The sequence below is a fragment of the Sturnira hondurensis genome, unplaced genomic scaffold (genome assembly GCF_014824575.4).
Source record: "Sturnira hondurensis isolate 20B ecotype Veracruz unplaced genomic scaffold, ASM1482457v3 Scaffold0022215, whole genome shotgun sequence".
NCBI lineage: Eukaryota > Metazoa > Chordata > Mammalia > Chiroptera > Phyllostomidae > Sturnira > Sturnira hondurensis.
Window position 1 is genome coordinate 7381004 of NW_028094846.1, and position 25810 is coordinate 7406813.

At 50.7% G+C, this 25810-nt stretch overlaps 1 protein-coding gene across 1 annotated transcript in view; it reads left to right on the top strand.

Annotated features, from left to right (window-relative positions):
• The window catches only part of PAPPA2 (pappalysin 2), a 180619-nt gene that overhangs the window by 133390 nt on the left and 21419 nt on the right, over positions 1-25810 (top strand). Inside the window, exons 17-20 of the mRNA XM_037035167.1 lie at positions 8131-8299; positions 9643-9778; positions 11393-11502; positions 17033-17104. Of these exons, the coding sequence (XP_036891062.1) occupies positions 8131-8299; positions 9643-9778; positions 11393-11502; positions 17033-17104 (487 nt within the window). The remainder of the gene's footprint in view (positions 1-8130; positions 8300-9642; positions 9779-11392; positions 11503-17032; positions 17105-25810) is intronic.

Sequence of the window (25810 nt, forward strand, 5' to 3'; positions counted from 1 at the left end):
ATAATAGAGAATAGGCGTACTTATAAGCTTTTGTAAGGATTTAGGGAGATAATAGATGTGAAGAACCTACACAGCTTTGGTTATATTAAGCTTTAGTTCATCAGTAGCTGCTTTTTATTTACGTCATCATCATTAGCAGCAGCAGAAGCAGCTGGGTTTCCACCAGGTTGGATGCCTTTGGTGGGTTTAACAGGTAAACTTCTGTAACAGGGAGTGTATTGTCTCCCAACCGTAGTTGCTTCCTATGCTTTGGAATAACAACACAGAGACCGGAAAGAGTGAGGCTGATGTTCCAAGTGGGACGTATGGGTCTTCGGTTAGTTACTAGGTTGGTGGGGGGATGCGATTCCCCTGCCTGTTAGAAAGTGCGCACATACATCAAGCCAGAAAGGTCATTGCATTTTTTTAAATGTGCACTTTGTCCCCTCAATTGGAACCCTCTCTGAATGAGTCATTTCCTCCTGCTGTCGGCTCACCGAGTTGTCCAAACCCCACAGAGGCTCCAAGTCGGCCATGAAAAGGGAAACGGGATATGGGGGGAAAGACGTGGAAACGAAACTGTCAGCAAGACCGAGCCGGACGTGCTTCAGAAGTGAGGGTGGGCAAGTGAGGTCGGCTGGTCTGTGGGGGGCGGGGAGGGCCTGTCCCGGGGACCCTACCTGGACTCGTAGGCTCTTCTGGTCTCTGGAGCCATAGCTTGAATCTCTGAGGTTCACCTCGTTTTATTCACTATAGGAGGGAAAGAAAGACTTGGATAATGGAGTGCACAGTTGAGACAAATGCTAAAACTCTGTAAATGTCCTGGATTGGGGATTTTAAAAAGTCAGTGAAATGCTTTCCCCAATTTTTAATTTTTATGTCATCCAGTAAGAATAGGTGCCTCCTGTGTGGACGTATGTGTAGGTGTGCATGTAGACACATCTACTGTGTGTGATTTTCCAATTAAGGGACATACTGTAATCTCCACATACACTTGTGCAGCTTTGAGAAATAGAAATTTGTTTTCTTTCCGCTAAAACCGTGTCTGGCTTTATAATTCGTGTTTATAGTAAATGCATTGCAAAGTTTATCCTCGGAGTGCTCAGTTCTCTTGCCATTGCAGGATCATGTGAGCCTCTGGCTCATTTATCACGGCCTCTTTTGGCCTCGGAAGGCTGCGCCTCTGCTCCAAGCCTCCGTCACCCGGACCCACATGGGGGTGGGCCCAGGCCAGCTCGCCACGGTGGGCTTCGAGCAGCTCTGGCGACCGGCGGCGAGCCTTCGCTTGAAATGGAGCATGTGTTGAACTCATAAATTTCCCTGTGGCCCTCAGTGCCAGTCTCTGGAGCAGCCTTATTGTAAAACTGTCCTTCCTCTTTTGATCTGATATTCGTTGTTGATTTCTCTGTTACTCAGAAAACAATCTTTAAAGTCTGGAATGAGGAAACACTGGCTTGTTCTGTATAAGCCACCAGGACTTTCTTCATCCTCTCTTCTCCTTGGTGCCCTTTCTTCGCTCCCTTTTCCCTCCCCCACCCCACCTCTCGGGCTCTGGCTAGCCCCTCTTCAGCCTGGCGAGTGAACGCTGTGACCTGGCCTTTGGTCTCTAGTGATGGGGTCGTCTCAGGCCAGATGGATTTATGAACTGTCTCCCAGAGGATTCTGGGTGGGACGAAAATGTGAAGAATTACTTGGGGTAGGTGGGGGGAGACTGAGCAGAGTAACACTTCACATTCATATCCCACACACAGTGTAGGATATGTGGGAGTGTGGCTGAGTAGGTCCTTCAGTCATCGGAGCTAATGATTTCTGCTGCTTGCTGAGCCCTTACTGGACTACAGGCTTCATACACACTAACTTATGTGATCTTCTAATGATCCTGTGTGGGAGCCGTTACTGCCCCCATTTTTCAGGTAGGAAAACTGAGGAAGGGTGGGTGATCAGTGAAAAGTCAGAGACTCACCACGAGCTGGAGTTGGAGCATTAGTCTCCGCGTGCTAAGTCATCAGCTCTGAACCATCGTGCTCCACCGTCTTCCTGCTGGGAATCGCGCAGTGTGGCCACGCGAAGCCCTCTCATGGCCACTCTGACTTCGTCCTCCGAAGTCCAGGAAAGTTGGCCTGGAGAGGGTTAATCAGCCATGTCCCTCAGGCCCTCCCCAGGGGGATGAGCGATCAGGAGGACTGCAAATACAGGGCTCACCTGTGTCCATTCCCAAGTCCATACGAATGTCTCAACCTTCTAGAAGGTCTGAGGTCTCACTAGTAGGTTGAGGTTTTATCTTTGCTGTGGCTTCTGGACGAGGAGCCATGCAAGGAGCTTCTTTCTCTTCTGTGACAGCAACAGCGGCGTGCGGTGCCTGAGCAGGAAGGCCCCAGGGTGGGTGTGGGTGTGTGTTACCGACTGTCAGCACTTTGGGTCATGCCTGTCCGTGAATCCAGCTGACGAGGAGCATGGGTGTAACAATACCTGGAGGGTTGCGAAGCTGGAGTCTCAGTGAAGATGACCAAAGGGTTTCTTACAAGTGGGAGAACCTGCCTTCTGAAGTTGGACTCATACCATCTGTGGCCTTTCTCTGCCGGAGCTTCTGGCCCTGCCCTCCCTCTAACCCACCACAGGGCCACATTATGGGCTTCAGACACTACCTGCCACACTTCTGGATTCTCACATGCCCTTCTTCCCGGCACCCTTCTCCTCCTTGCCTACCTACTGCACCCTGTCCATGTGTTCCTTCCCTGTGTCGTGCCCTTCCTCATGTCACCAGGCAGGGTCCGTAGCTCCCCTTGGGCTCCCTAATGACAGCACCAACGTTTGTTTCTACAACTGCATGACCTCATGTGACACATGGGCGCATACTAGGTGCTCAGTGAATATGCGTTGGCAGCGCTTATCAGTGGACAAGTAACTGAATGATGAACAATGATGAAGGCAAGAGACTCTTCCTTCCCATTTCCGTGTTTTGGACTCAGTTCGCCCTGCCTTTCAGTGTAACCCTCACTTCCTCAAACGTACACTGAAGGGCGGCACCATGTTAAGACCGGTTGTACATGCTTGTGTCAGTGAAACCTCAGGCCGTCTTCAGATCTGGAGGTAACCTGAGCAGATTGGTTAGGAAGAGAGCCCTATCCCCTGTATGGAGAATGTATGCAAGGGGCCATACATGCAAAAGAGATTAAGTGGGAGGCTGTTGAACTTGACGTGGGAGAGGCTGAAAGTTGGACGGTTAAGGCTGTGGCACAGAAGGATGGAGAAGGGGCCCCAAACTTGAGTTAGGTGCCCAGGCCTAGGGGCAGGGCGCAGCTGCACCTGGCAGTTCAGAGCCCTGTCATTTAGCAGCAGAAAGTCTAAGGATAGACGTGTGGGATGGCCAGGCTTAAAAGTGGAGCCACCCACACACTTTCAGGAGTCGGCAGCTGCCCGTTCTAACAGAACGTGAGGAACGGGGACAGATTCCAGAGATACTGGGGACGTCAAACTGAGAGGACTTGCCGAGGTAGAGCGAGATCAGGTCGGGGCTTGGGGAGAGGTAAGATTGAGAGAAAGAGTAGAATCAAGGATGTCTCTCAAGGTTCAAGTTTGAGCAACAGGGTAGAGGGCGGTATGCTTCTGAGCTGGAATTGACTGAGGAAGAGCATGCGTGGAGATAAAGGGACCAGGAACTCAGGTGCTGGTCATCTTATCACCCTGGATATGTCTGAAGGGAAAATACTCTCACACAATGCCTAGTGGGCGCTCAGTGTTCTGTTGTTAATTCTCTTACTGGAATTATTCGCGAGGGGCGACCCGTTGGAGACACCAGACGCCCTCAACCAGCGAAGACCCGATAATTCTCTTAGAGTCAACCATCATGCTTTGATGTCCTCCAAAGGAAAATAAACACTACTTTTGAAAACCCTGCCTTGGTGATAGAAAGATGGGGTAGACGCGTGTATGCCTCAGGCAACATCAATCAAACTTCCAGCCAAGTGCTGGTTACAAGATCTTCGTTTCTGGCAAAGATGTGCAAGGCAGAAAGAGCGCAGCTGGGTTTTCAGCTCTCGGTGGACGCCACGAGTTCTGGAAATTGGAAAACGTGTCTTCTGACTTGGAAGTTGTGGCGATGTGTCTGGAGCAGTTAGAGGGGAAATTCGTGCAAACCTCCTTCAGCCGCAGCGCCTCATGGGACCGTCTGCTCAGTAAGTCGTCTGGCTGTAGCTGTTCGGTCTCTGCTCAGTGCCAGCCTTTGGACCAGGGTTGTTCGGTGGGCAATTTTGCTCCCCGATTTCTCTACCCATGGCTTGATTTTGCTAGCATGGGAAAGTAGCATAGGTGTTTCTTAGTTTGCCCACCTGGCTACACAGTAAAACTGCTGGCAGTTTGAAAACTACAGATTTCACTGTATCTACTCATCTGCCTGTCCACTTGGTGGTGGTGATTTTTTTTAATGGCTTCTGCACCACACGTCTTCAATGTCATTTGGAACCATTGGTCTGACGGTCAGGGCGTTGCCTCATGATTGCAAAACTCTAGACGCTCTTGTTGCTTCGGCCAGTGACTCGCTTGCTATGTGGCCTCGGGCGAGTCCCCTCATGGGTACTGGTGTGCACCCCCTGCCTGAGAAGTGAAACAGCTTCACCTCTCCCACTCCACGGGGGCGAAGAGAGGGCAGGGAGCTGATGGCTGGTGCGTGGGATGTTTCTCGTGAAAGGCTGAAGGGACTGACAAGGGCCTGCTCATGTGCCTTGGTCTAGTGTCCAGTGCCAGCATCCTTGGAAATGCACACTCACTTCCATGACTTTCGAGTGTCACTCGGCTCTTTATTCAGATGCTCTATGCAAAGGAGCTGGACCATTGCGGATAAACCAGCGTTTTTTTTTTTTTTTTTTTCATTAAAAGAGTCAGGGTCACTCCTCAGCGTCAGCAAACTAGAAGAGGCAGCCATGACACCCCTGGAGGTCACAGTCCCTCCACTTGTACCGGAGACAGTCCCCTCCATGGGCTGTGTGCAGAGGCCCAACTTCCCGGAGCAGGGGGATCCAGGACATTCAGCATTCCTGACACAATCACAGTGGCATTCAAGTGCCTGCTGCATACACTGGGATCTCCAGCCACAAGCGGGAGTGGGTGGGCATCACCATGGAGCCAGGGGGACAGCCCCAGTCTCCGGGCCCAAGGCTTGGATGCTCTGTGGGAAGTCTGGGGAGGGACCTGAAGTGCGCCATCAGGTGGGGTGAGGAGCAGAGGCTGTGACAGGCCTATGGAGAGACGGCCACCGGAGGCCACGCCCTCGCCAGGGAGGGGGAGCTGTGAGGAGAGTCCAGAGGCCGGGCGGGCACAGGAGGCCCTGCAGAAAGGCAGCTGCGTTTCCTCGGGAGCCAGAGTCTTTCCCATCCATCGTCACTCCCAGCCGTGGGGCCACCACGCCCCACTCGCTCTTTGCCATCCAAGTTTGTTGAGTCTCCCTGCACCCCTGAGGTTATTAATGGGCAGGGGGCTGTATGAAGTTGACCTTGTTGAATGGCAGGGAAAGGAAGGACTGTGTCTCTGGTTGAAGTGCCCCAGGCAATTCAGATAGAAATACCACATGAAGGCAGAATGTCATTGTCCTGGCCAGGCAGGGGTCTTCCTCTCTAAGCATGCTGCCCGTCAGGTTTGCCAGCCACACCCCTGGTGTCAGTGCCCTGGCCTGCTCTGTCCAGCTGGGGACATCATTCAGTGGGGGCAGGGGAAGGGTTTCATTGGGAGGTGGGAGGTGGTGGGAGTTGGGGGGTGGTAAAGAGACTCCCCAGGAAAGCATAAACTCTAGTGGAAAGAAGAGTGAAGAATCCAGTCCAGGAGAGGGGCAGAAAGAGAGATAAAGGGCGGTCCTTATGGTCAGAACAACGGTGACCCTTTCACTGGAAATACATTTGGGAAGAGATTTTAAGATGACGTCTGCCATTAGGGTGAGAAGTCATTGTCAAAGAGTACGTACTGTGGGATTCCGTTTATCTGAAATTCAAGAACAGGCAAAACTGGCCGATGCTGATGAGAGTCAGAATAGCATGGGTTGTGGGGAGCAGGCAGATGTAACGGGCGGGAGCGCCCCCAGAGCACCCAAGGGCTGCAGGGACCCTGTGCCTTGGTCTGAGTGGTGATGGCCCAGGTGTGTTCGCAGGTAAAATGTCTTGAGCTGCTGACGAAGATTTGTGTAATGTTGTGTACGTAATTTATTCCTCGGGGCAAAAGTGTCAAATGAACATTTCGTTTCTGCCACACTGATAACTGTGGCCTTAAGACAAAGGACATCTGTGACGCTCAGTGGGAAAGAGATGCTACTGGTATTCAGAGTGGACTGTGGAGCACGTATGGGCCAATTATAGAGCCAATTAAACTGCACCCAACAAAAGGGCCCCTGGCTCTGGTCTCGGGACAGCCTAGTCCAAGTCCTGTGGTCGCTCTTCCTGTGGCTCTCTGAGCCGGCTATACTCTCGCTCCGGCATGGTTTCCTTCTCTGGAAGGTGGGTGATAATAGTGCCTTCATCTCCTGTTTGGGGGGGGTTGTGAAATAAGGTACGTAGACATCTTGCCAGACACCTGAAATACAGCTCCAAAATTGCGTTTATTATTAGCAGAGAGTAGATGTATGTCCACGTAAACTGCAATGCTAAAGTATTCCAGTCCTAAAATCATATTTCTGTTATAAAATATTCCTAGGAATAACGGTGTGAATAACTATTTCCAAGTGCATATTGTTAAAATATGCTAAACTATTAAAATTTATTTAAATGATCTGAAATGAAATGCGTTCTGCCCTATAGGATCCTGGGCATGTTACTTCACATCCTTGGGTATGTTTCTGTATAAAACGGGAGTAACAATGCCACTTTTATTGGGAGTATTCCGATGATTCAGTTTGTTAAAATATGTAATGTGCTCTGCAGTGTGCCTAAACACGTTGGAAATTGGGTTAAATGGTTCAATTTGGCAAATATTTCGCTAACGCCTAGTGTAAGCTAGGTATTATTTCTTTCTTGTGAGTTAGGAAACAGTAAGAATCCTTGCCTTCAGGACGCTTCCGGCCTAGTGAGAAAGATGGGTGTGCCCGTTTATAAAACAGCGTGGCACATGGTACCCTAGTGCAAACCTAAGATGCTGGGGGAGGGCGTGGGGGGCGCTGTGCGGCAGTGCAGTCTTCAGGCAAGAGTCTGGGGATGTCGGGCACGCTTACATTTACAAAGGGACTCGTGATACCAGAAAATAGCAAGTTGAGGCCACACCGTGGTTGAGTCAACGGCTAAGGGATTATTTCTGCTTTGGAACCACAAACTTATCTGTACCCAGGAGTGTTTTGAATCGGAAGTGGATTCATCAAAACGGCACTGTGGAGAGCACCTCCACGTTGGCAGCGAGTCGGAAGGGGCCTGGCATGGCATGGCATCCTCCGTAGTAAGACCTCCTCCTGTTGCCCGCCGGCTCCCTCCAAGGCAGCTCTCTGGCTGCAGGCCGTGTCTGTGCGTAAGAAGGGAGGGTGCGTCTTCCAGGATGGTGTTGAGTCACGTCTGCTTTGAGTGTTTGATGAAAGCCATGAACTCTTTCCAAGGAAAAAATCGACTTACAAACAAACACAATAACCATGGTAATCTGCAGGAAGGCTCCCGGCCTTCTGAAGTTCAGGCTGGGAGCCGCTGTTTGAGAAGGTTCACGTGGCTGCGTCGTCTCCCCTCTCTGGAGAAGCAGTAAATATTGGCAGCTTCACTTACATCCCCATAGTAACACTGATGACACTCAGATCCCTTCTGAGTAGTCCCCTGAGTGTGTGTAACACTCTGTGTCCCACCCTACCTGACACCTCCCGGGGCACTTCAGTATGAGACCGCTGCAAGGTGAAAGGCATAAAGAAAACCCAACTCGAAATAATCCAGACCCTTCACTGACGTTTAGCAACCTCTTTTGAGAGCACTGTGTCACACAGATCACACTCGTTCCTACTGTCACTGTGAAGTGTACATGGATTGCCGTTTTTACTTCCTCAACTTAGAAGTGAGACCAGAGAGATAGGGCATTGCACTAACAAGAACCAACTGCTTCTGCCTGTTTGTGAATTCTTAGCACGTACTCCTAAGGCTCGGGTCTTCTTCCAGGGCCTCCCTGAGCGGGTCTGATGGGCTCTTCTGTCTCGTGTCTTATCAGCAAGTTCCTGAAGATCCACTGCCTGGAGGATGGGACCTGGGAGCGAGGCAGCTGTGCCCCAGTGGTGTGCCAGCCCCCTTCTCCTGTCTTCGAAGGCATGTACGAATGTACCAATGGCTTCGAGCTGGACAGCCAGTGTGTGCTCAAGTGTAACCTGGAAAGTGAAAGGGTAAGGATAACTGGGACCTTTTTTGGATAAGGCTGCACCCTAGTCTTGGTGACCAATCCCTGAATGTTGAGTAGAAGTGATGTAAATGAATCCCAACAGCAGGGCCTTACTAAGCTGGGATTCTAACTGGGGTCTTGATACTATTTGACAGGGAATTCAGAAGATACCCTGTTTGTGGAATATTCTTTTAGAGCTTTCTCTTGGATAAGAAGGAAAACCTGATGGTTTGGGTACCTGAATAAATCCCCCCCAAATGCTGGGGTTCTGATGCGGCCACGTGATTTCCTCCCCCACGCCGTCACTGATCTGCCGTGGTGTGGAATACTTGATAACGTTCTGCCGCAGCACAGAGCCCTGAACAGATGCGTGCATTCCTCGGCAAAGGCAAAGCTGCAAGCGCTGCCCAGCCACGATTCTCTCTAGGAATTTGGCAGGAGAGAGCCCCAGGGAAAGGCACGCAGTCTTATCATGGCCCTCTGACTAAGATCGATTTTATTGTAGCGTCTTTACAAGCACCACACGCATGCACGAGACAGGCAAAGACCAGGGGCCTTGACTGCCCTCCGGCACACGTCTGTCTCTCAGCGTCCCACACTCCCAGATAAGTGCTGCTGGACGGGGGCCAAACGCGTCTGCCACAAGTAGGACACGACATCAGGCGCCTCTGTCGGCGCTGGTTGCTGAACGGCTCACGAAGTTGGCCGCACGAAGGAAGAACCGGTCGTCTATAATTCCCGAATCTCACTGTCTCGGGTTTCGTGAGTCGGGCTGCTCTGTGTGTTCTGCGCCTGGGGTCCTTTGTGGTGTCGGGGGTCTGGTGCTGAGAGCCGCATAAACCGGGGTGCACGCAGAGACAGGCAGCAGGGCTGTGCCGTGCCTGTTCAGGCAGAAAGGCACAACGTGCCATCAGAGATGTGCCGACTTGTTTTCACGGGATCAAACTCATCTTGAAAAGTCTTGTATTTGCCACAGACGGCAAATACTGTGTGACAGTATAGACGAAGCAATGCAAAACACCATTTGGGAAAAAAAATCCAAAGGTATCTCAGAATACGTAGGCTACAGTTCATAGCTCATCCAATTTTTATGGCCAAAGGAAAATACATTGTGAATGAATTTTATTAATGACAGAATTCGTCATGAGTCCTTCACATCAAAACAGCAAAAAGAAATTGTCATGACTTTTACTGGTCGGTGACAACGTGCTTTATTCTTTCAGTAACGCGTTCTAGTCTTAAGTTCTGGAAGGTGGGGAACAGTGCCATTGGATCAGACCACTTGTCCGCTGGCTAAGTAGACTTCACGAAGCAGTGATGCCATGTCCTTCACCCTTCCCGTTCTAGCCTCCCATCCTCTGCACCAAGGAGGGACGGTGGACGGAGGAGTTCAAGTTGTGTGAGCAGCTGCAAGGGGAATGCCCCCCGCCCCCCTCGGAGCAGAATTCTGTGGAGTACAAGTGCAAACAGGGATACGGTATTGGTGAGTCCAGGGAAAGATGCTGGATTTTGCTCCAAAGGGATCTTTGTATTAGACTGGCTAGGTCTCGAATCAGATCCATGGTCGTCCCCAAGGAGAGGACGGAAGGGGGAGTGGATGCTGAGCTGCTTCTGTAAGATCACGGTTTGTGGCAAATTCATTCCACATGTGCATGTGGTTGGTGTGGCTGCTGAGCCACCTGCGTGGTGTCTGGGCACGTCGCCCACGTCACTGCGGCTGAAAGTGGGCGAGTTTGGGGGGGAGTTACAGTTCCAGTGGGAGAGGTAGGAATGCGGAGCCGCACCCCTGGCCTGGGCCGGGCTCCCCTCCATTCCCTCTGCAGATCGGCTGCAATGGCAGCTCCTGGAAGGAGATCCGAGATCCCATTGGCTGGCGTGGCTCTTCCGCCATCCTTTCTCTACAGGGGACCAGGCGCTGGGTCTCTGGGCAATTTCCTAATCAACTATCAGTAATTGCAGTTAAAGATACTCAGGTCTGCACTGCCTGGAGCAAAGCATCATGGGAAAGTGATGCAAGGGGTGGAAAACCTTGTGCAATTAACCCCAAGTCCTGACACCCACAAGCAAGCAGTAGTTGTTATAAGTCATTCTAACTTGTGTAATGCCAGTGGGTGTAATTTGTGTTAATGAGGAAGCTAGTTAGATTCCGAGATGGCTCTTTCCCATCTTCAGATTGCTCTTTGCACGGAGGTACCTTGAGGTCAGGCCTGGGCAGTGGGGTGCTTGGACTACGTCTCTCAAGTGGTGTTTCATGACAACTCCCATCTCCCCTCCTCTGACTTCTGCATTAGAGTGTCATGCACTCACATATAGAGTCCTGCAGAGTCGTGGAGCTCTTTGGGTTATTACACAAATTAGCGGGGGAAAAAATCAAAACAGGTAGTGAGAGCTGAAAAGAAACTTGGAGATCATTAATGTATAGATGAAAAAATAGAAAACCCTAGACTACGCTTTCTTTAAGTAGAATTTTGTAAGAAACTTGGGCTCCATCTACCAAAGAATGGAGCAAGATTTTCCTTCAAGAGCCCGACATATGACCACAATTTTTGCTCATGATTTCCCATTGTTTCCTCTTTTGATCATATGGTTTTTGTGGCTACCGGCATTGTGATCTTCAGCACAGACATCATAAATCTACGTTCATAACTTCTGGGCCTCTTTTTATCCCAGCCAGTAAAGTGCTTAGGTAGTAGGTGCTGCAGTTATAAGCTGTAGATGACCCTATAAGCAAGAATGATAGTAAATGTATTTAAAATGCACCGACCAACCAGGGTACACTTTGGCTAGCCAGAGTTCCGGAGTGGGGTGTGGAGATCATGCAGAGCTTCAGAGATTCCCAAGAAGTCCTGGACCAGAAACAGGAGGGGTCAGCGGGGGCACGGAGAGTAACCTTGGGGACAGAGGCTCTTTGCCAGTCAGCGTGGGAAGTATCTTGACAGGTGCATAGAAGATGAATACTGGCCCATAACCTTGATAAAGGTGACCCATAACGTAGAAAGGAAGTGCTCTCGACAAGTCGAAACCGTTGGTTCCAGGATGAAAGAGCCTGAGAGCTGGGAAGTTCGAGTGTCCGCTGTGACCAAATCTGTCCCTTCAGGTGCAGTGTGCTCCCCGTTGTGCATCGTGCCCCCGAGCGACCCGGTGGTGCTGCCTGAGAATGTCACCGCCGACACCGTGGAGCACTGGATGGAGCCCGTCAGAGTCCAGGTGAGCAGGGGGCCGTCTTCTGCGTCGGGCATGCAGCGGTTCTCCACAGACAGCGTGTGCCCTGGAGTCTTTTCAGAGGCTTTTAGAGCCTCTTCAGAGCAAACAATGACATGGGTCATCTCTAAGGAGAAGGATTACAAGTCACCAAGAAAGAATAGGGAAAGCTTGAGAGAAAAGATGGCCCACACTCAAAGTCCTCAGAGGGAAGACTCTGAGACCAAACGAGGGTAATGCAGGAAGAGGATTAAGAGAGGACAAGTGCCACTGATGAAAAATAGGGAAGAAACCAGGCTTCGGGTGGCGGGCACGCAATAGAGGACGTACATGTCGAATGATCATGTCGTATGTCTGAAAATTATATAATGTTGCCAGTGTCACCCCAATACATTTATTCACTTTGAAAAAAGGACAGGAAAACTAGGATAAACCGGAGAAATGAGTAAAAACAAAAGAAAGGACGTGCAAAGAAAGAGGAGTTAGGAAAAGAAATGAAATTGAAAACAGAGTAACTGAAGGAACTGAGCGCGTTGTTTCTGAATGGCTGAATCGAGGGTCTTTAAGCCAAAAGAAAACCGAAGGTTAGCTCGGTAGTTAATTCCGATGATCCTAGATGTGTCCTTCTGGAACTCCTCTGGAGGAAGGAACAACTTCTAGCAGCTTTGGTTGTGAGAGAGAAGAGAGTAAAGATGGAAATATGCTATTATTTTTTAACATTTCAGGGCTGTGCAGGGTGTGGGAAACAAAAGGTCAGGCTGGAAACTCTCATGTGGACTTGGGTGTCGAATGATGTCTCCCTTCGCCACCCACCACACACAGAGATCTAGCCCTTTCTGCAGATCGATAGCCTGATAGAGAAGAGGACACCCGGCAGAAGGGCTCCAATAAATGCCTGCCACTCAGGGTGACTGAGCAGGGGATCGGGTAGGTGGGACAGGCAGGAGGCAGCCAGAGGTCTGGTCAGCGCCACTGCCATGCGCAAAAACTAGGGCCTCCTGCCAGGCTGCCCCCGACCCCCGCACACCCGGCACACCTGGCGCACAACACGCACACCAAGGTGCCTGGCGTCTGGGGTGCCTGAGCGGAGGGGGTGCAGGAATGGCTAGGACTTCTTCTGGGGGCACTCAGTGCTTTTCTCATCCCCTTTATTCTTTTCTTTTATCTGTCATCCTAACACTAAAAATTCAAGATTCTTGAGGGCAGGAATGGCGTCATCCTGTGATCCCCTGATCTCCTCCATTTGTGACTCATGTTGTCCTCTGCTCGAGACGCGGCTGCTGGATGAAACGGCCCCAGCCCCGCAGGGCAGCCCGGATCCCCCGCAGGCCTCTGCCAGGCTGGGTTTTCATGGTTAACCATCGTATCGAGAGAGCATCTCGTTACCTCTCGTGGCTTGCCTACTTAAGATAGGAAAATTAAGGTTTTGACTTGCGTTGTGCAGAAGTGGTCCTCGGGGAAGCCGATTTCATGGAGAGATTCTTCTCTATGCAAAATGTGGCAATCGCGTGCACATACATGAGTTTTTCTAACTTGAATTTGGAAGTGTTTCTTTTTGAAGGACAAAAGCATTCATCATAACATCCTATTTCCCTTAGTTGTTTGCTCATAAATCTATTTTTTTAGAAGCAGTGTTTTTCCTTTTTTTTTAGTACATTATCATTGTGAAGTCCAAATTAATGTAGCGTGGTCCAGATTAATGAGATTTCCCTGTGGCTACACACGTCAGGTTTGCAAAGATTCTGGGCACCACATAAAACCCCCTTCTCAGCTCCCCAGATTTTCAACAGGACTGCGCGCTCCGTCAAAACAAATCTCATAATTTCTGGCCCTGTTTTCTGAAATCGGTCCCTAAAGGATTAATAATTACTGAAATAAAAACAGGCTGTTTGAAGAGGAAGAGAGTAGCAGGAAGAAACAGGAAAGATAGTGTTTTCAGGAGCCACGCTTTCCAACACAACAGTCTCCCCACCCTGCTGTCTCCTCACGTCCTGGTCCTTGGCCCCCCGCCCCCGAGTGTCCTCTCGAAGGCTACAGTTGTGCCGAACAGCTCCAGTGACACTTGCCACCCATCAGTGGGAACACAGATCACTCAGGCCCCTGAGTCACCAGTGGGAACACAGATCACTCAGGCCCGTGAGTCACCAAAGACCTTTTTCATCAGCTGTAAGCTCAGACCTCACCGTCAGTCAGGAGATGTCTCCCAGCACCGGGCCCCTCGTGGCCGCAGCAGACTAGAGAAAGAGGGTCTCGGGGGACAGGCGGGCAGAGGAACTGAAAAGCAGACGTAGACGCCGGGCGGTGTGCTCGACCCTGGGGATGTGCTCAGAACAAAGCTGTATCCCATTTAGCTCGCTGCATCTATAGAAGTGAGGAGAGTGTCACAAACATGGGCGGCAGCAGAGCTCTGTAGTCTGATGGGATGAGCCAAGCAACTATTGGAATAAAGAAAACAATTGAGCAATTTTGTGTTAGATCTTCGTGTTGGCTGTCCACCCGTCCTGTGACCTTTAACTAGGCGTCTAACTAGGCAGCAGCCTTCCTGCGGCCTCAGACCATCCGAAATGGCCCTTAAGTGTTTTCTCTCTCCTTTGCTCCCTCTTCCTGTTCTCCTTTCTTTTCTTCCTTTTTTTTCCTCACTGGCTTTAAAAAAAATTGTTTTAATGGTCCAACCAACTTTAATGGTTCAAATATTTAAATTGATTTTCTCTGAACCTTTTGTTATATGATGATTCAAAACATTCTTGGCGCTAATTGGTGCAGAATCAGTTCATCTGAAAAGTGACTTGCCAATAGTGTAGAGCAATTGCTGTAACCATATACACATGTAAAGAAATAATCGTTTAAAAATTCAAAATCGCTGTTACCCCGGAGGGAGGAAGGAAGGAGAATGATACTGGAAGGACACATATAGGGGACGTTAAGGAAATCTCTAGTGGCTTATTATACTATGGAAGCAGAGACAAAAAAATGTTAAGATTTGATAAGTTTGGGCAGAGGATATAAATTTGTTCTTTCAGTTATTCTCTATAGCCATTCCAATGTAGCATAGATGGTTGTAATTTGTCAAAAATGTTCCAGAAGATTAAAAAAACCATATCGAGCTGTTGAAAGGTAAACTGAGGCATATTAAAGTTTTAAGAATTTTAAGGCGATACCAGACCAGAGAAGTGAGGAGCACTCCTCTGGGGAAGGACCTTGTCACGGAGGAAAGGCAGAAGCAGAGTGAGGAAATTATTGACAGGCTATCGCTTAAAGCCTCCTCGGCAGTTTGTGATTGGTTGTCCTTCTGTTTCCCCTTCATGGCCTTAAGAAGCCTGGGGCTTAGACTGTGGTTGGCTTGTTCAGTGAGCCACCACAGCGCCAGCGCCCCAGTGCAACGGCCCCGTGTTTGGTTAGAGCAACGCATTCATCGGGGCCAGGCCTTCTCGCCGTGAATTTTAGGTCCTGAAAAACACTTGACATTTTCCTCCAATTTTGGTCAATAAGTAGTTAAATGAATGGCATATGTATAGGTTTACTCACGGGACGAATGGCTTTCAGAGGCCGGAAGACAAAGGAAAACCCTACAGACACAGCCTCAGTTCCAGGGGTCAACAGTTACTCATAAAACATAGTTCACCTCTGTGTCGCTGAGATAAAAAAATATCAGTGGGAGGCAGTTCCTGTTCTCCAGGGTTTTGCAATCTAGGCAGGTCTGGGACACTGGGACCAGAAGGGTTTGGGTTTTTGTAGAAATTATGGAAGGCTGCCAGTCCCAGTTAGTGTCAAGACTGAGTTATAGAGCGTGTAAAAGTGGATGTGGCTATTGTCTATGCCCTTCCATGAATTTACTCTGTGTTTGTACATGCGTGAAATGATTTATGCATAAGCTTTGTTGGAACAAAAGACTTTGTCTGTCGGAACCAAATGTCCATTGATGTACATGGGGTTAAACAGATTAGGGTACATCTGGGCAACGGGATTCTCTGCAGCCCATAGAACCCAGCAGCCCAGCTGCCGTGAATGCACAGAACCCCAGAGGCACAGTGAAGCGAAATAAAGTTGGACGGGCAAACAACCACAATGCACCAGGGGTGCAGAGGAAAATCACAGTGCTCTGTCGTTTGTGGGAGGAAGTAAAGGGGTGTACACGTCTGCGTGCATACACACATAGACTATCTCTGTAACGATACAAAGAAGATACAAAAGTAGGAGGGAGACAGTTGGGCAGTGAGAACAGGGGCAGGAGGGAGGCCGTGTGCCCCTGTCCACCTGTTGTGTGGTGTTCTGTGAGCATACATTCCATGCTCAGGACACGAAGTTACATGACGACAGAAAGGTGGAAAAAATAATTGGAAACAATAGGAGAAGAGAGCACTGGAGAGAGAGAATTGAAAGCAGAGATGGACTCTTTTCCTCCCTCTTGTTTTTCCTGTGCAATATACTTATATTCTGAGAATTTCTAAAGTGTTAGAGAAACAAAACCCAACATCCCTGCATTTAGAAAAGGGGTGGATCGGCTAGAAGGTTTGGAGGGTATGAGAAGCTGACACACTGAGTTCAGAGTGTTCTGGAGAGTTCTGGCCATGGTCATCGTGAGAGGCTTCAAGGCCAAGTGAAGGGACCGGACATCCCTCCACGCCCCGGCACAGCAGGCCTTGAGCACTCCGGAGCAGCACCCAGATCGGTGCAGCGCAGACGTGTGGTCTGGACCCAGTGCCAGGCTGGTGAGGGTGGCGATAGGGCTGTCGGGGGTGCAGTGCTAGGGGAGGGAGCCCCGTGAAATTGAGTTACTGTTTAACACAGGGCAGGCAGCAGTTTCGGTAGGCGTCTGGAAGTGGCCGCCGGGAATGAGAAAGTCACCCGTGTGCTGACACGAGTGTGTGTCCACACTCACTCACTTTGTGCTGGTGCTGTTGTGAGTCCCGGCAGCTTCACATTGACCTCCTTTGTGTGGTGCATACGTACACCCTCTAATTCCTCTAGGGAAGAGAAGGGTGGGGCTCACGGAGCTGCGCTGAGCGTGCGCTAGCCTCCAGGCCCGGTTGGGGCGCTCCCGTCTTCTGACCTCACCTCCCCGAGGTCCCTTTCTAGCTCAAGGCTCTTCTTGTGAAGCTGCATTTCTCAGCCATTAAAAACCCACAGTGCTTCCTGACCAACACAGCCATCTTGCAATGTCTTGTAACGTTATTGAAAATGTCAAAACAAACGAAACCAGAATTATGCCTAAACCACTTGATACTCATTATAATATTGAGGATTCCTTTCTAAACCACACCTACACCACCACCCTGGAAATGTTGCTACCTTGGGGAGGGGGAAGGAGGAAGAAGAGGATGAAAAGTCCCCCCCACCGACTTTGTGCCATGGCATTGTCGGCAGGACTAGCAACTCCATGGGCAAGACCAGACCTTGGAGTCTGGTCTTTTTCGTGGGCACAGGCGAGTCTTGCTGCTCAGGGCACAGGGTTGGACCGGTGGGGTGAGCTCAGCATTCACCCCTTCTCCCACTGACTGGCTGTCTGTGTTTTTGCCCCACCGGCCTCTTCCCTCAGAGCATCGTGTGCACCGGGCAGCGCCAGTGGCACCCCGACCCTGTCCTGGTCCACTGCATCCAGTCATGCGAGGTAAGTCACCTCCGTGTCCCCAGACCCGGGCCAGACTCCTCTGCCCCACTCGCGGGGCCGTGAGGCTTTCTAATTCTAGCTCCTCCCTGTCTCCACGCCCTTGCCTTTTGTTTCATTTCTTAACTTTAGCTCCACGGTCCCGCAGTTACAGATATTAGGATTTCTGCTTTTGGCTTTTCTTTAGGCGAAGTTCCAGGGTTTCATTTTAAATGACTTAGTAAGAAGTAAGTTCAAAGCGCACCAGCATTATTTATGGCTTTGGTATTCTCTAACAGGCCTTGTTTGCGCCGAGTTAGGTCAGGGTTTAGCAGGCGGACGGCTCACAGGCAGGTTTATTCGGCCAACAGGGTGTCTAAGAACAATTTTGTTTTGATTGCTCATATTTAAAAAGTGGGACTTTTTCACATAAAATTCGTATGTGTATATAAAACATTTCACACACCCGTACACACATACTCCCAGTAAAAATAAATATAAAACACTTTGTGTGAAGATGTTTCTCTTGGAAAACAAGACTGTCTGGCAACCATGGCAGTGGTTAGCTGGATCTGAGTAGCCGCTACAGCCCCAAAAGGACAGCTGTTCTTCAGGTCGCATGGTCCTCTCCTCTCCCTGGGGCCCCCCCACTAATTTACATCAGCCGCCTGGGTCAATTAGGCATCTCTGTTGGACCCCTGCAGTCCACCGTTGGGTGACTGAGTCAAGACCTTAACCACCTCAAGGAATCCTGTCTGCTTCTTCACACGGGGACATTCCCTCCCGGGGACGCAGAGGGCACTGTGACTGCCTGAGCCAGATGAACAGGGGTTACTGCAAGGAAGAGTCGTGAATGAGGCAGGCTCATCTCGATGGATGACCCAAGGGTCGTGACCTTGAGAGCAGGGGGTCACTGTGCGCACGGACCCACGAAGTCTCTCGCCCTGGGCATAGCCAGTGACAGATACTCCAGTCTCGTCACGTCAGGTTTTGTCATCCAGATCTCTCATGGGAAGTAGTGAAGCCACGTAGCAGCAATGCCTGGCTCATCCTGGCTGCTGCCCTCTGCTGGAGAGAGCTGTTCGGTGGCCATTGATTTCCAGCTCCCTGCCCCCTTCCCCACACCCACCCTGCACGTGGGTGAGTCCCTTTGTTCCCCTGTGTCTCCGTTTCTCTTGGTGCAGTTCTGGGACACTGGGATCTGTGTGAGGCCAACGAAGGGGGAAAGGTGGCATTTCCCACAAAGGGAAACGAGACCTATAAAACAGCCTCGTGAGAGGGCACCGGGCAGAAGGGCGAGCGTGGCTTGTTCTCTGTGATGGTGCGGGCCAACCACAGCCCGTCCTCTGCCATCATTAGAAAAACACATGGCAGGGGGGCGGGGGGGACAGGGCTGACTCATGCGCCGGGCAGGGGTAAGAAGTGGGGAGCGGAGGCCAGGGAAGGTGGGAGGTAAACAGATGGACGACTGGGGGGACTGGGGAGGAATCAGAGCATCCGGAGAATTCCCCTCTGCTGCTTCAATGTGTGATCACAGGAGGGAGGGCGGGTAACAGGGCTTGGAGCTGACTGCGGTGTTTCCCAGAAGGTTAGACAGAGAGCCTTCCCCATTTCTCCTCCCCTCCTCACTGCACTGCACCCCAGCCCATGCTCTGGATCCGCATTCCAGAGCTTCCTAGGCTTCCCCAAGTCCCTCTGTCAAGGTGACAAGGAGTGAAACTCCACCCCCTCTTGCAACTCCTGCGCCAGCCTGTCACCACGTGCTGCTGAGCCTTGACCTCTGGGCCGCCCTTGGTACTCTCAATTCACCCGTTCCGAGTGTGGCCTCTGGACCAACACAGTTGGCGTCACCAAGGAACCTGCTAGAAGTGCACATGGTCAGGCCCCACCTCCGACCTACTAAATCGGAGCCTGTGGGCGTGGGGCCCAGCACTCTGTGTGACAAGGTCCCAGGTGACGCCGAAGATCACCCCTCAAGTTAGAGAACCACAGCTCCAGTCACTGTGGGAGCGGACAAGAAGTTTCCTAGCCTAGAGTCCCTAATTTGAAGCTTTCTTCGTCCAGGAGTGGTTCTGCTTTTTCTGCAATATTTCCTGAGACTCTCTGGGTCAGACTAGATTTGAAAGAACGAAATTCTGCTTCTGGCCTCCCGGAAAAGGCCAGGAGGAGAAAAACATCCCTTCGAGAAGTGGGAGAAAGAAGGAAAGAAAGAAGACTTGCTGTTCATAGGAAAGGAAAGGAAAATGGATAAGGAAGGATAAGGAGAAACAACTCAGAGGAAATAAGGAAGGAGAAGTGCAGAGAGGGGAGGGCGAGAAGGACAAAGAACGAGAGGCGGAAACTAGGATGTTCCGAGGGTAACTTGGCAGGCATGTAATTCTTTACTGGAAAAAGTCAGCTGAATGTGTTAGGGGGAACCGGAAAGTGTCAAGGGTGGACGGAGGGAAAACAGACCCAGAGGTGAGAGAAACCAACCAGGGCGAGGAGGGAGCCGGGGGATTGTATAAAGTGCAGCGCAGAATTGAGCGCAAAGTGGACACTTTGTTCCCTGGTATCTAAAAAGGGCCTTTTATTTTTGCTTTCCGATGCTGACTCTGGTTCTGAGACGTGCCCCTGAGACTCACTGCCCGTGAGAGAGCAGGGCCTCTCCTTTATTTCTCTCGGTGAGCCCAAGAGAGCGACTCCCTCCCCTCATGACCCGGGCCGTGTCTCACCTCTGTCACCTTTGTGCTTTTCTGTGTCCCTTTGCCACAGAGATTTCGCCTTCAGTTCCCCACTGCCTCTCTCATTCTTTAGACAATGGCTCTGAGGCTTTCTTTTCTTTAAAAACGTGTATGTAGGTAATCCCGTCTGCTCCATCACACATGTTCGCATCGTCTCAGCAAGCACGTGTACTACATGTCTGCGACCCAAAATTGTTCCTACCATAATCCTGTTTTTCCCATCGTTTCTCCTGTCTGGCCTTCTTGACCTGAATACTTCTTGTATTTTGGGGAGTTTCTATAGGTTGCAGATGGGCAAAGATGGTGACTGGCTTGGTAGGAAGGCTCGGGAGCCTGACAAGCGGAGATTCAAGTCCTGGGTCAGCCGAGTGCTGTGAGCCTCCGTGTCTTCATCGGTGTTGGGAAGTGGGGGCGACGAAGCTGTTTTAAGGAGTTGTGATGGGGGACTCATGCGACGATGCACCTTTAAAGCATTTAAGTGTCCCGCCACGTCTGGTCCATAGCGGATGCTTGTCGCGCGGCGGCGCTGGTTGTGGGCGGAGCGAGAGCAGCAGCCAGCAGGGGCGCGGCGGCGCTGGTTGTGGGCGGAGCGAGAGCAGCAGCCAGCAGGGGCAGAGCTGCTGGCGTGGCTGGAGCACGACCAGGCGCGAACTCTGAGGGCGGGAAAGAGAAGAACTGGAGGAGAAAGGGAGACGGGCTGCTCCCGGGGGCTCCCCGGGATCCGTAACTCGCAGATCACGTGGAGCCGGCTGCTCATCCAGCCAGTCACTGGGTCCCCTGGTCACCAGCTGATTGGACGGGCAGCTCTGCTCGCCCCTGGTTGGGGACCTCGACGTGTCTCATCTGGGTTATCGCAGTGGCTTCCTAATTGTTCTTTCTTTCCCCAGACCTGTTCCCACTGAAACTATAGATAGGTATCCAACCATCTGTGTAACTGTGTAGAAAACAAATATTTATTGCCAAATGCTTGTCCAATAAAGTGTACTCTTTTTCTAGTGTGGAAAGAGAAAGAGGGACGGAGAGGGAGGGAGAGAGAGGAGCAGGGGAGAGACACTTCTCGTTTTGTGGGGTGAGATTTGAAGGGAGCGTGCATTCCATCGTGAATATGCTGCTACATTCAGATCATGTGCGTCTTATCCTCTCATCTGTCCTTCCTTCCTTCCCACCTTCCTTCCTTTTTCATAAGGTCACATATATTCGTTTTTCCAAAGACCACCATGCTAGATCCCACTTAAACAGAGAACGTCTTATTCTCTAGGGAAGACAGCTGAGGATAAAGGCCACACCTACAGCCTCCTTTGGGTCAGAAACGATTCCTTTCCTTCTCGAAGGATGATTGAAATGGAAAGAGGGAGAGGGGGAGACCTGCATTTTGACTCTGCTTTTCTCTTGCAAGTTTTCCCAGGATCCTGATTCTCTTGTCAGCCATTTGCTGGCTCGTACTTGGACCGTCTCTTTTTCCTAAAAGACAGGTAGTTGCGGAGGACAGAGGCAGAGTGATGTCAGGAGAATTAGGTTGAAGTTCTGACTTCACACTTGGTAGCTGTGTGTAGTGTCCGACTGGCTTTCTCCCAGAACCCCTGTGAGAGCAAGTGAAACAGCTGATGTTAAAGTGTCATGAAAATTGCTGAATAATATAGCCTATTAGTAATGACCTCGCTGAAGGAATAGTAAAGTAACTGTGGGGACATGGTCTTATTGAACAAACTAAAAATTCAAGAAAGAGTCCACTCATGCCCAGTTCATATCTTTATGACTATTCATTGTTTATACTGCAGGAAGCTATGGTTAATTAGTGTTCTCAAGGCCTCCAGTAAAACTTAGAAATCATTTTAAGATTTTTTTTGGGGGGAGAATTTGAAGTAAGGCTCTCTGAGTATTATTAGCTGACATTTCTCTTACAGGTTCTCATACGTACCCTTGTAAATGCCTGTTACGTCACTTGTCAGATTATTTCAGCCTTATCTGTTAGGTCCGTCCTTCCAAAGGGAAGGACAGCTTGCAGGTTCCATCCTGCGAACTCCCGAGGGGTGGATGTCTTTTGTTTGCTTTTTTACTCCTTTGAAAAACGCAGGTCCAATTCTTCAGTGAGACCTGAGTCAGGGCCCCATAGGCAGAGCCAGAGAATTGAAGGTAGAACTTTGACTCAACCTGGAAAAGATTGGAGCAGTCTTCTGGGAAGTCTTGTGAAAAGTCAAGTTGGGAAGCAGAGGCAGGGGAGGCGTAGAAGAAGCAGAGAGCAAAGAGCCACCTGCCGCGGTGAGGGGGGCATGGAGCAGAGGACAGAAAGCCGTCTGGGGCTGGAGTTGGCCGTGAACCTCAGTGCCATTCCCTCCTTCCTGTTTTCCTGGGCAAGTCGCTGACTCCTCCAAATGCGTTTCCTCAGATTTAAAATCTGATGGGTAAAATGTGTCTTTTAAACTTGTCACGTACCAGCTTCAGGAAATGGTGACGTCACAGACATGTGGTTGCGGTGTGGGACCTGCGGAGAGGTCACGCCCCAGCACAATGTGGGTCGTGCTAAGTTTTCCAGGCATAACAGCAAACCTGCTCTCGTTTCTGGGGGATTTTGCCTTCCTCCTAGACTTGGCCTTGATTATACACACCTGAGTGTAGTCCTCTCCAGGGCCCCTGCTCAGATTTGGGCCTTTTGGTTAGCCGTGGTTTCTGATTCACCGGTGGGGTGCATTTGGGAAGTCGGTTGGCACTGTCCCAACGTGGCATCGGCCCCAGACCAGCCCAGCTCTGGGTATCACTGCTCTGTCCTGGCAAGAGAAACTCTTTAAGAGTCGGAGCCTGATAAAAGTTGTGCAAGTATCTGTTATGTGAATGTTCCATAAACACTGTGTGCATGATAAACATTAACAAAATTCTGTTTATCAGTAGTTCCGAGTGACTTCCGTTATGCAAAGCAAATGTAACACTTTTTCCATGGTCCCAAAAGACAAGCAATGCGTACCTATGCACACATGCATTGAGATAGTGAGAGACCAAGCTGATCTGGAGGAAGATTCGATCAAAGATTGCTCAGTGAGACCCTTTGGAACCCCCACTCCATCATCCTGATGCCCCCCAGGACGTGGGAGTTTGCACAGGACCGGAAGGAAGGCTACTGTAGTGTGTGCCGTTTCAAAAGAAAAGGGGGCCAGACAGTAAAGGCTGCCTGCCCGCTGGGGTGGTTTTTCTACTAGAAAGGGTTGTGAGTCCCAGTCCGGTGTTTATAAGGAGCTTTCCTTCCCCAAAGTCACACCAAAGAGATGGAGGAGAAATCACGTGACTTGAGCCCGTGTGCCCTTCTAGTCCACACGACGTCCTCCGAATTTAAGGAGGCAGCTAAGGAGCTGGCCACCGGACGGCCACACCTGTGGATTGTGCTGAACTGGGGTGACCACCCAGCTGAGCAGCGAAGACTGGTCCTGGCCACACTTGGCCTTCACTCATGTCAGCTGGAGATAGACTCTGCTGCTCGTGTTTGTTTTTAAAGTGCGCTTAAGAACTAGCTGGGGTGCTTCTTTTAAGAATGCAGATTCTTAGATTCCACCCCTCCCTCTCAAGTCTCACATGTCAAGTCTGGTGTGACGTCCAAGAATTCACCTTCTTAACAGATGCCCTAGGTCCTTCAGCACAGGTGGTTCTCAACTGCACTTGGAGAAACACTGAGCAGGGATGAGTTTCTACACTCAGATCATTGTAAAGCCTGCGTCTTGGGGGAAAAAAGGACCTATCTTCCAGTAGTTCTTTAATAAATGAAGAAAACGCCTAAGATAGAATAAAGGTCAGAAAGGTCAAGGACAGAGATAAAAACCGTCTGGGAGACAGTGGTAAAACCAAAATTCTTACAAGCCAGAAAAGGCCAGATGGTTTTTCAGTCGTAGTTAACATTTTTCAAATTGGGGCTGGTCCTGAGTGAAGAGCAACATGACTCCGTTCCTGAAGCAACAAGGTGCAGTGCATGTGAGCGGGGCCCACAGGACGCCCACGTGGGGCGCAGACTCGTCCTTGTGCCCACCAGTGGTCTGACCCCGTTCTCTCCATAGATCTGGTGTCCATAGCCATTCGAAAACGCAGAGCCTGGGAGGGCAACGGAAGTGATATCAACACCTTGATGATAATACCTTTGGGGGAAAATGAGAGGAACTGGGATTCTTAAGCCCAAGAAGAGAAGGATAGAGATGAAGGGGTGAATAGTTTCCTGTGGGGAGTCGTTCACATGGAGAGGAGCGAACGGCCACCAACCCCCATTAAGAGCAGAAAGAAAACAGAGGGCTGAAGCTGAGCAAACTAGGACGTCAAGCTGGTCTGCGTGAGCGCATCCGGAAGTGCTGGACCGTGCACACGGTGCTACGGGGAAGTATTTAAAGGGCCCTTCAGTCTTGGAAGCACTTTAAAGGAGCATGCATTGCCAGCTCCGTGTCACGGATGGAGATTTTCTGCCATCTCAGACACAGGTGGTTGGGTGTTCTCCTCCCTGTAAATTGGGGTGCCACTGGTCTAACTGTAAACCTATCTGTGTTTCCTTTAAGCAACCGGTGGAGAGATTTTTGTGTGTTAATTACAAATTCCAAATTAATTATAATTACCCTACGAGTTACTTAATGACAGACCATTTGTACAGGAGGGAACCGTGAGTGGAAAGAGCAGGTGAGGGGGCCTGGGGACAAGCTCAGCCGGGCAGACCAGCTGCGTTCACTCAGACGGAGATGGGCAGTTCTCCTGTCTCTGTGCTTTTATAGTCGGTAACAACAGTGCTTCCACTGACTCATTCCAGCTGCTACCACCATTCCTCGGATTCTTTCTTCGGTGTTGCCTGGGACCTCTCCCTGTGGTATTTGTATTCCAGATGGTAGCCCTGTGAGCTGCGCCCGGGACAGTGCCTCTCAACACTCCCAGGCATTGCCTGGGTTTGTGCCTGGGTCTCGATGGGGTGCGGGGGCCAGTCTATAACTGATGAGGTGGAGATGATGGCGTGGAAGTGGGGTTTTTATTGCGCCTCCTCTTCTTGCCCGGAGTTTGAACCAAGGAAAGGGAGAGGGGAGCTGGCGTCCGACTGACAAGCCCCGTCACTCCAGGAGATGGATGTGTGTGATTCTGGGGCGCAGGATGCCTGCGTGCAGATGTGAGTGACGGGGATCAGAGGCGAGGGCGGGAGGAGGCGGTGCCTGGGCAGCAGGGACAACTGGCCTGTGCCTGAGGCGGGGCCCTTTCTGGGGAAGGGCTTCATCCCTCGTTAGGATTTTGTCTGCTTGTTCTTTTATGACAAGACGTGAGATTTGTAAGTAGGTAGGTAGGTAAAGTGTTGCAGGCCATTGTATCTGACCATGTGCAGCTCCATCACAAGAGGCCAAAATGTCAGCACAACCCTCAGTGTGAGGGGCTTTACTCTAAAGGTGAAGTGAAATGGGGTCTGGGGGACCCTGGGGCAGCCGCACCAGGCTCGGGCCTCCTGCGGGCAGGCGGTGAGACTCGCGAGGGCCACAGTGAGTCAGCCCCAGGAGCTCCCAGAGACCCGGGACTTCCACCCGGCCACCACGGAGAACCAGGTTCCCGGGGGCTGCTGTGGTCCCTGAACTTGCCAGGAATTCACATTCTCAGGGTGCACCCTGACATTGGGGTCAGAACTCTGGGCCTGGGGTCCAGCCACCAGTGTTCCAGAGTCCTCCAGGTGGTTCGGGTGGCGCCTCAGCTCTGAGACCCGCTGGCTGAGAGCTCGAGGAAGATTGTTCTCGACGGTGGCCCTGGTGCGGGACACCTACAGTAGATCCCTGCTCTGATTCCACGCCTTTCTCCTGTCTCTCCCCCTCAGCTGCAGAGTGAAACCAGTTCGGCGGCTCTTCCTAGTCTTCTCGTTTTTATCTAGGATTTCTCTCTACCCTCTGCTTTAGCAATGCCTCTCCAGCACTAGTCACAGAATACTTCTGGTAAATGCCCCCAACTTGAATTTCAAAGTGTGACTCATCTTTCAAAAAACACTCACCTGATGTGGGGGTAGGGTTAAAAAAAACACCAC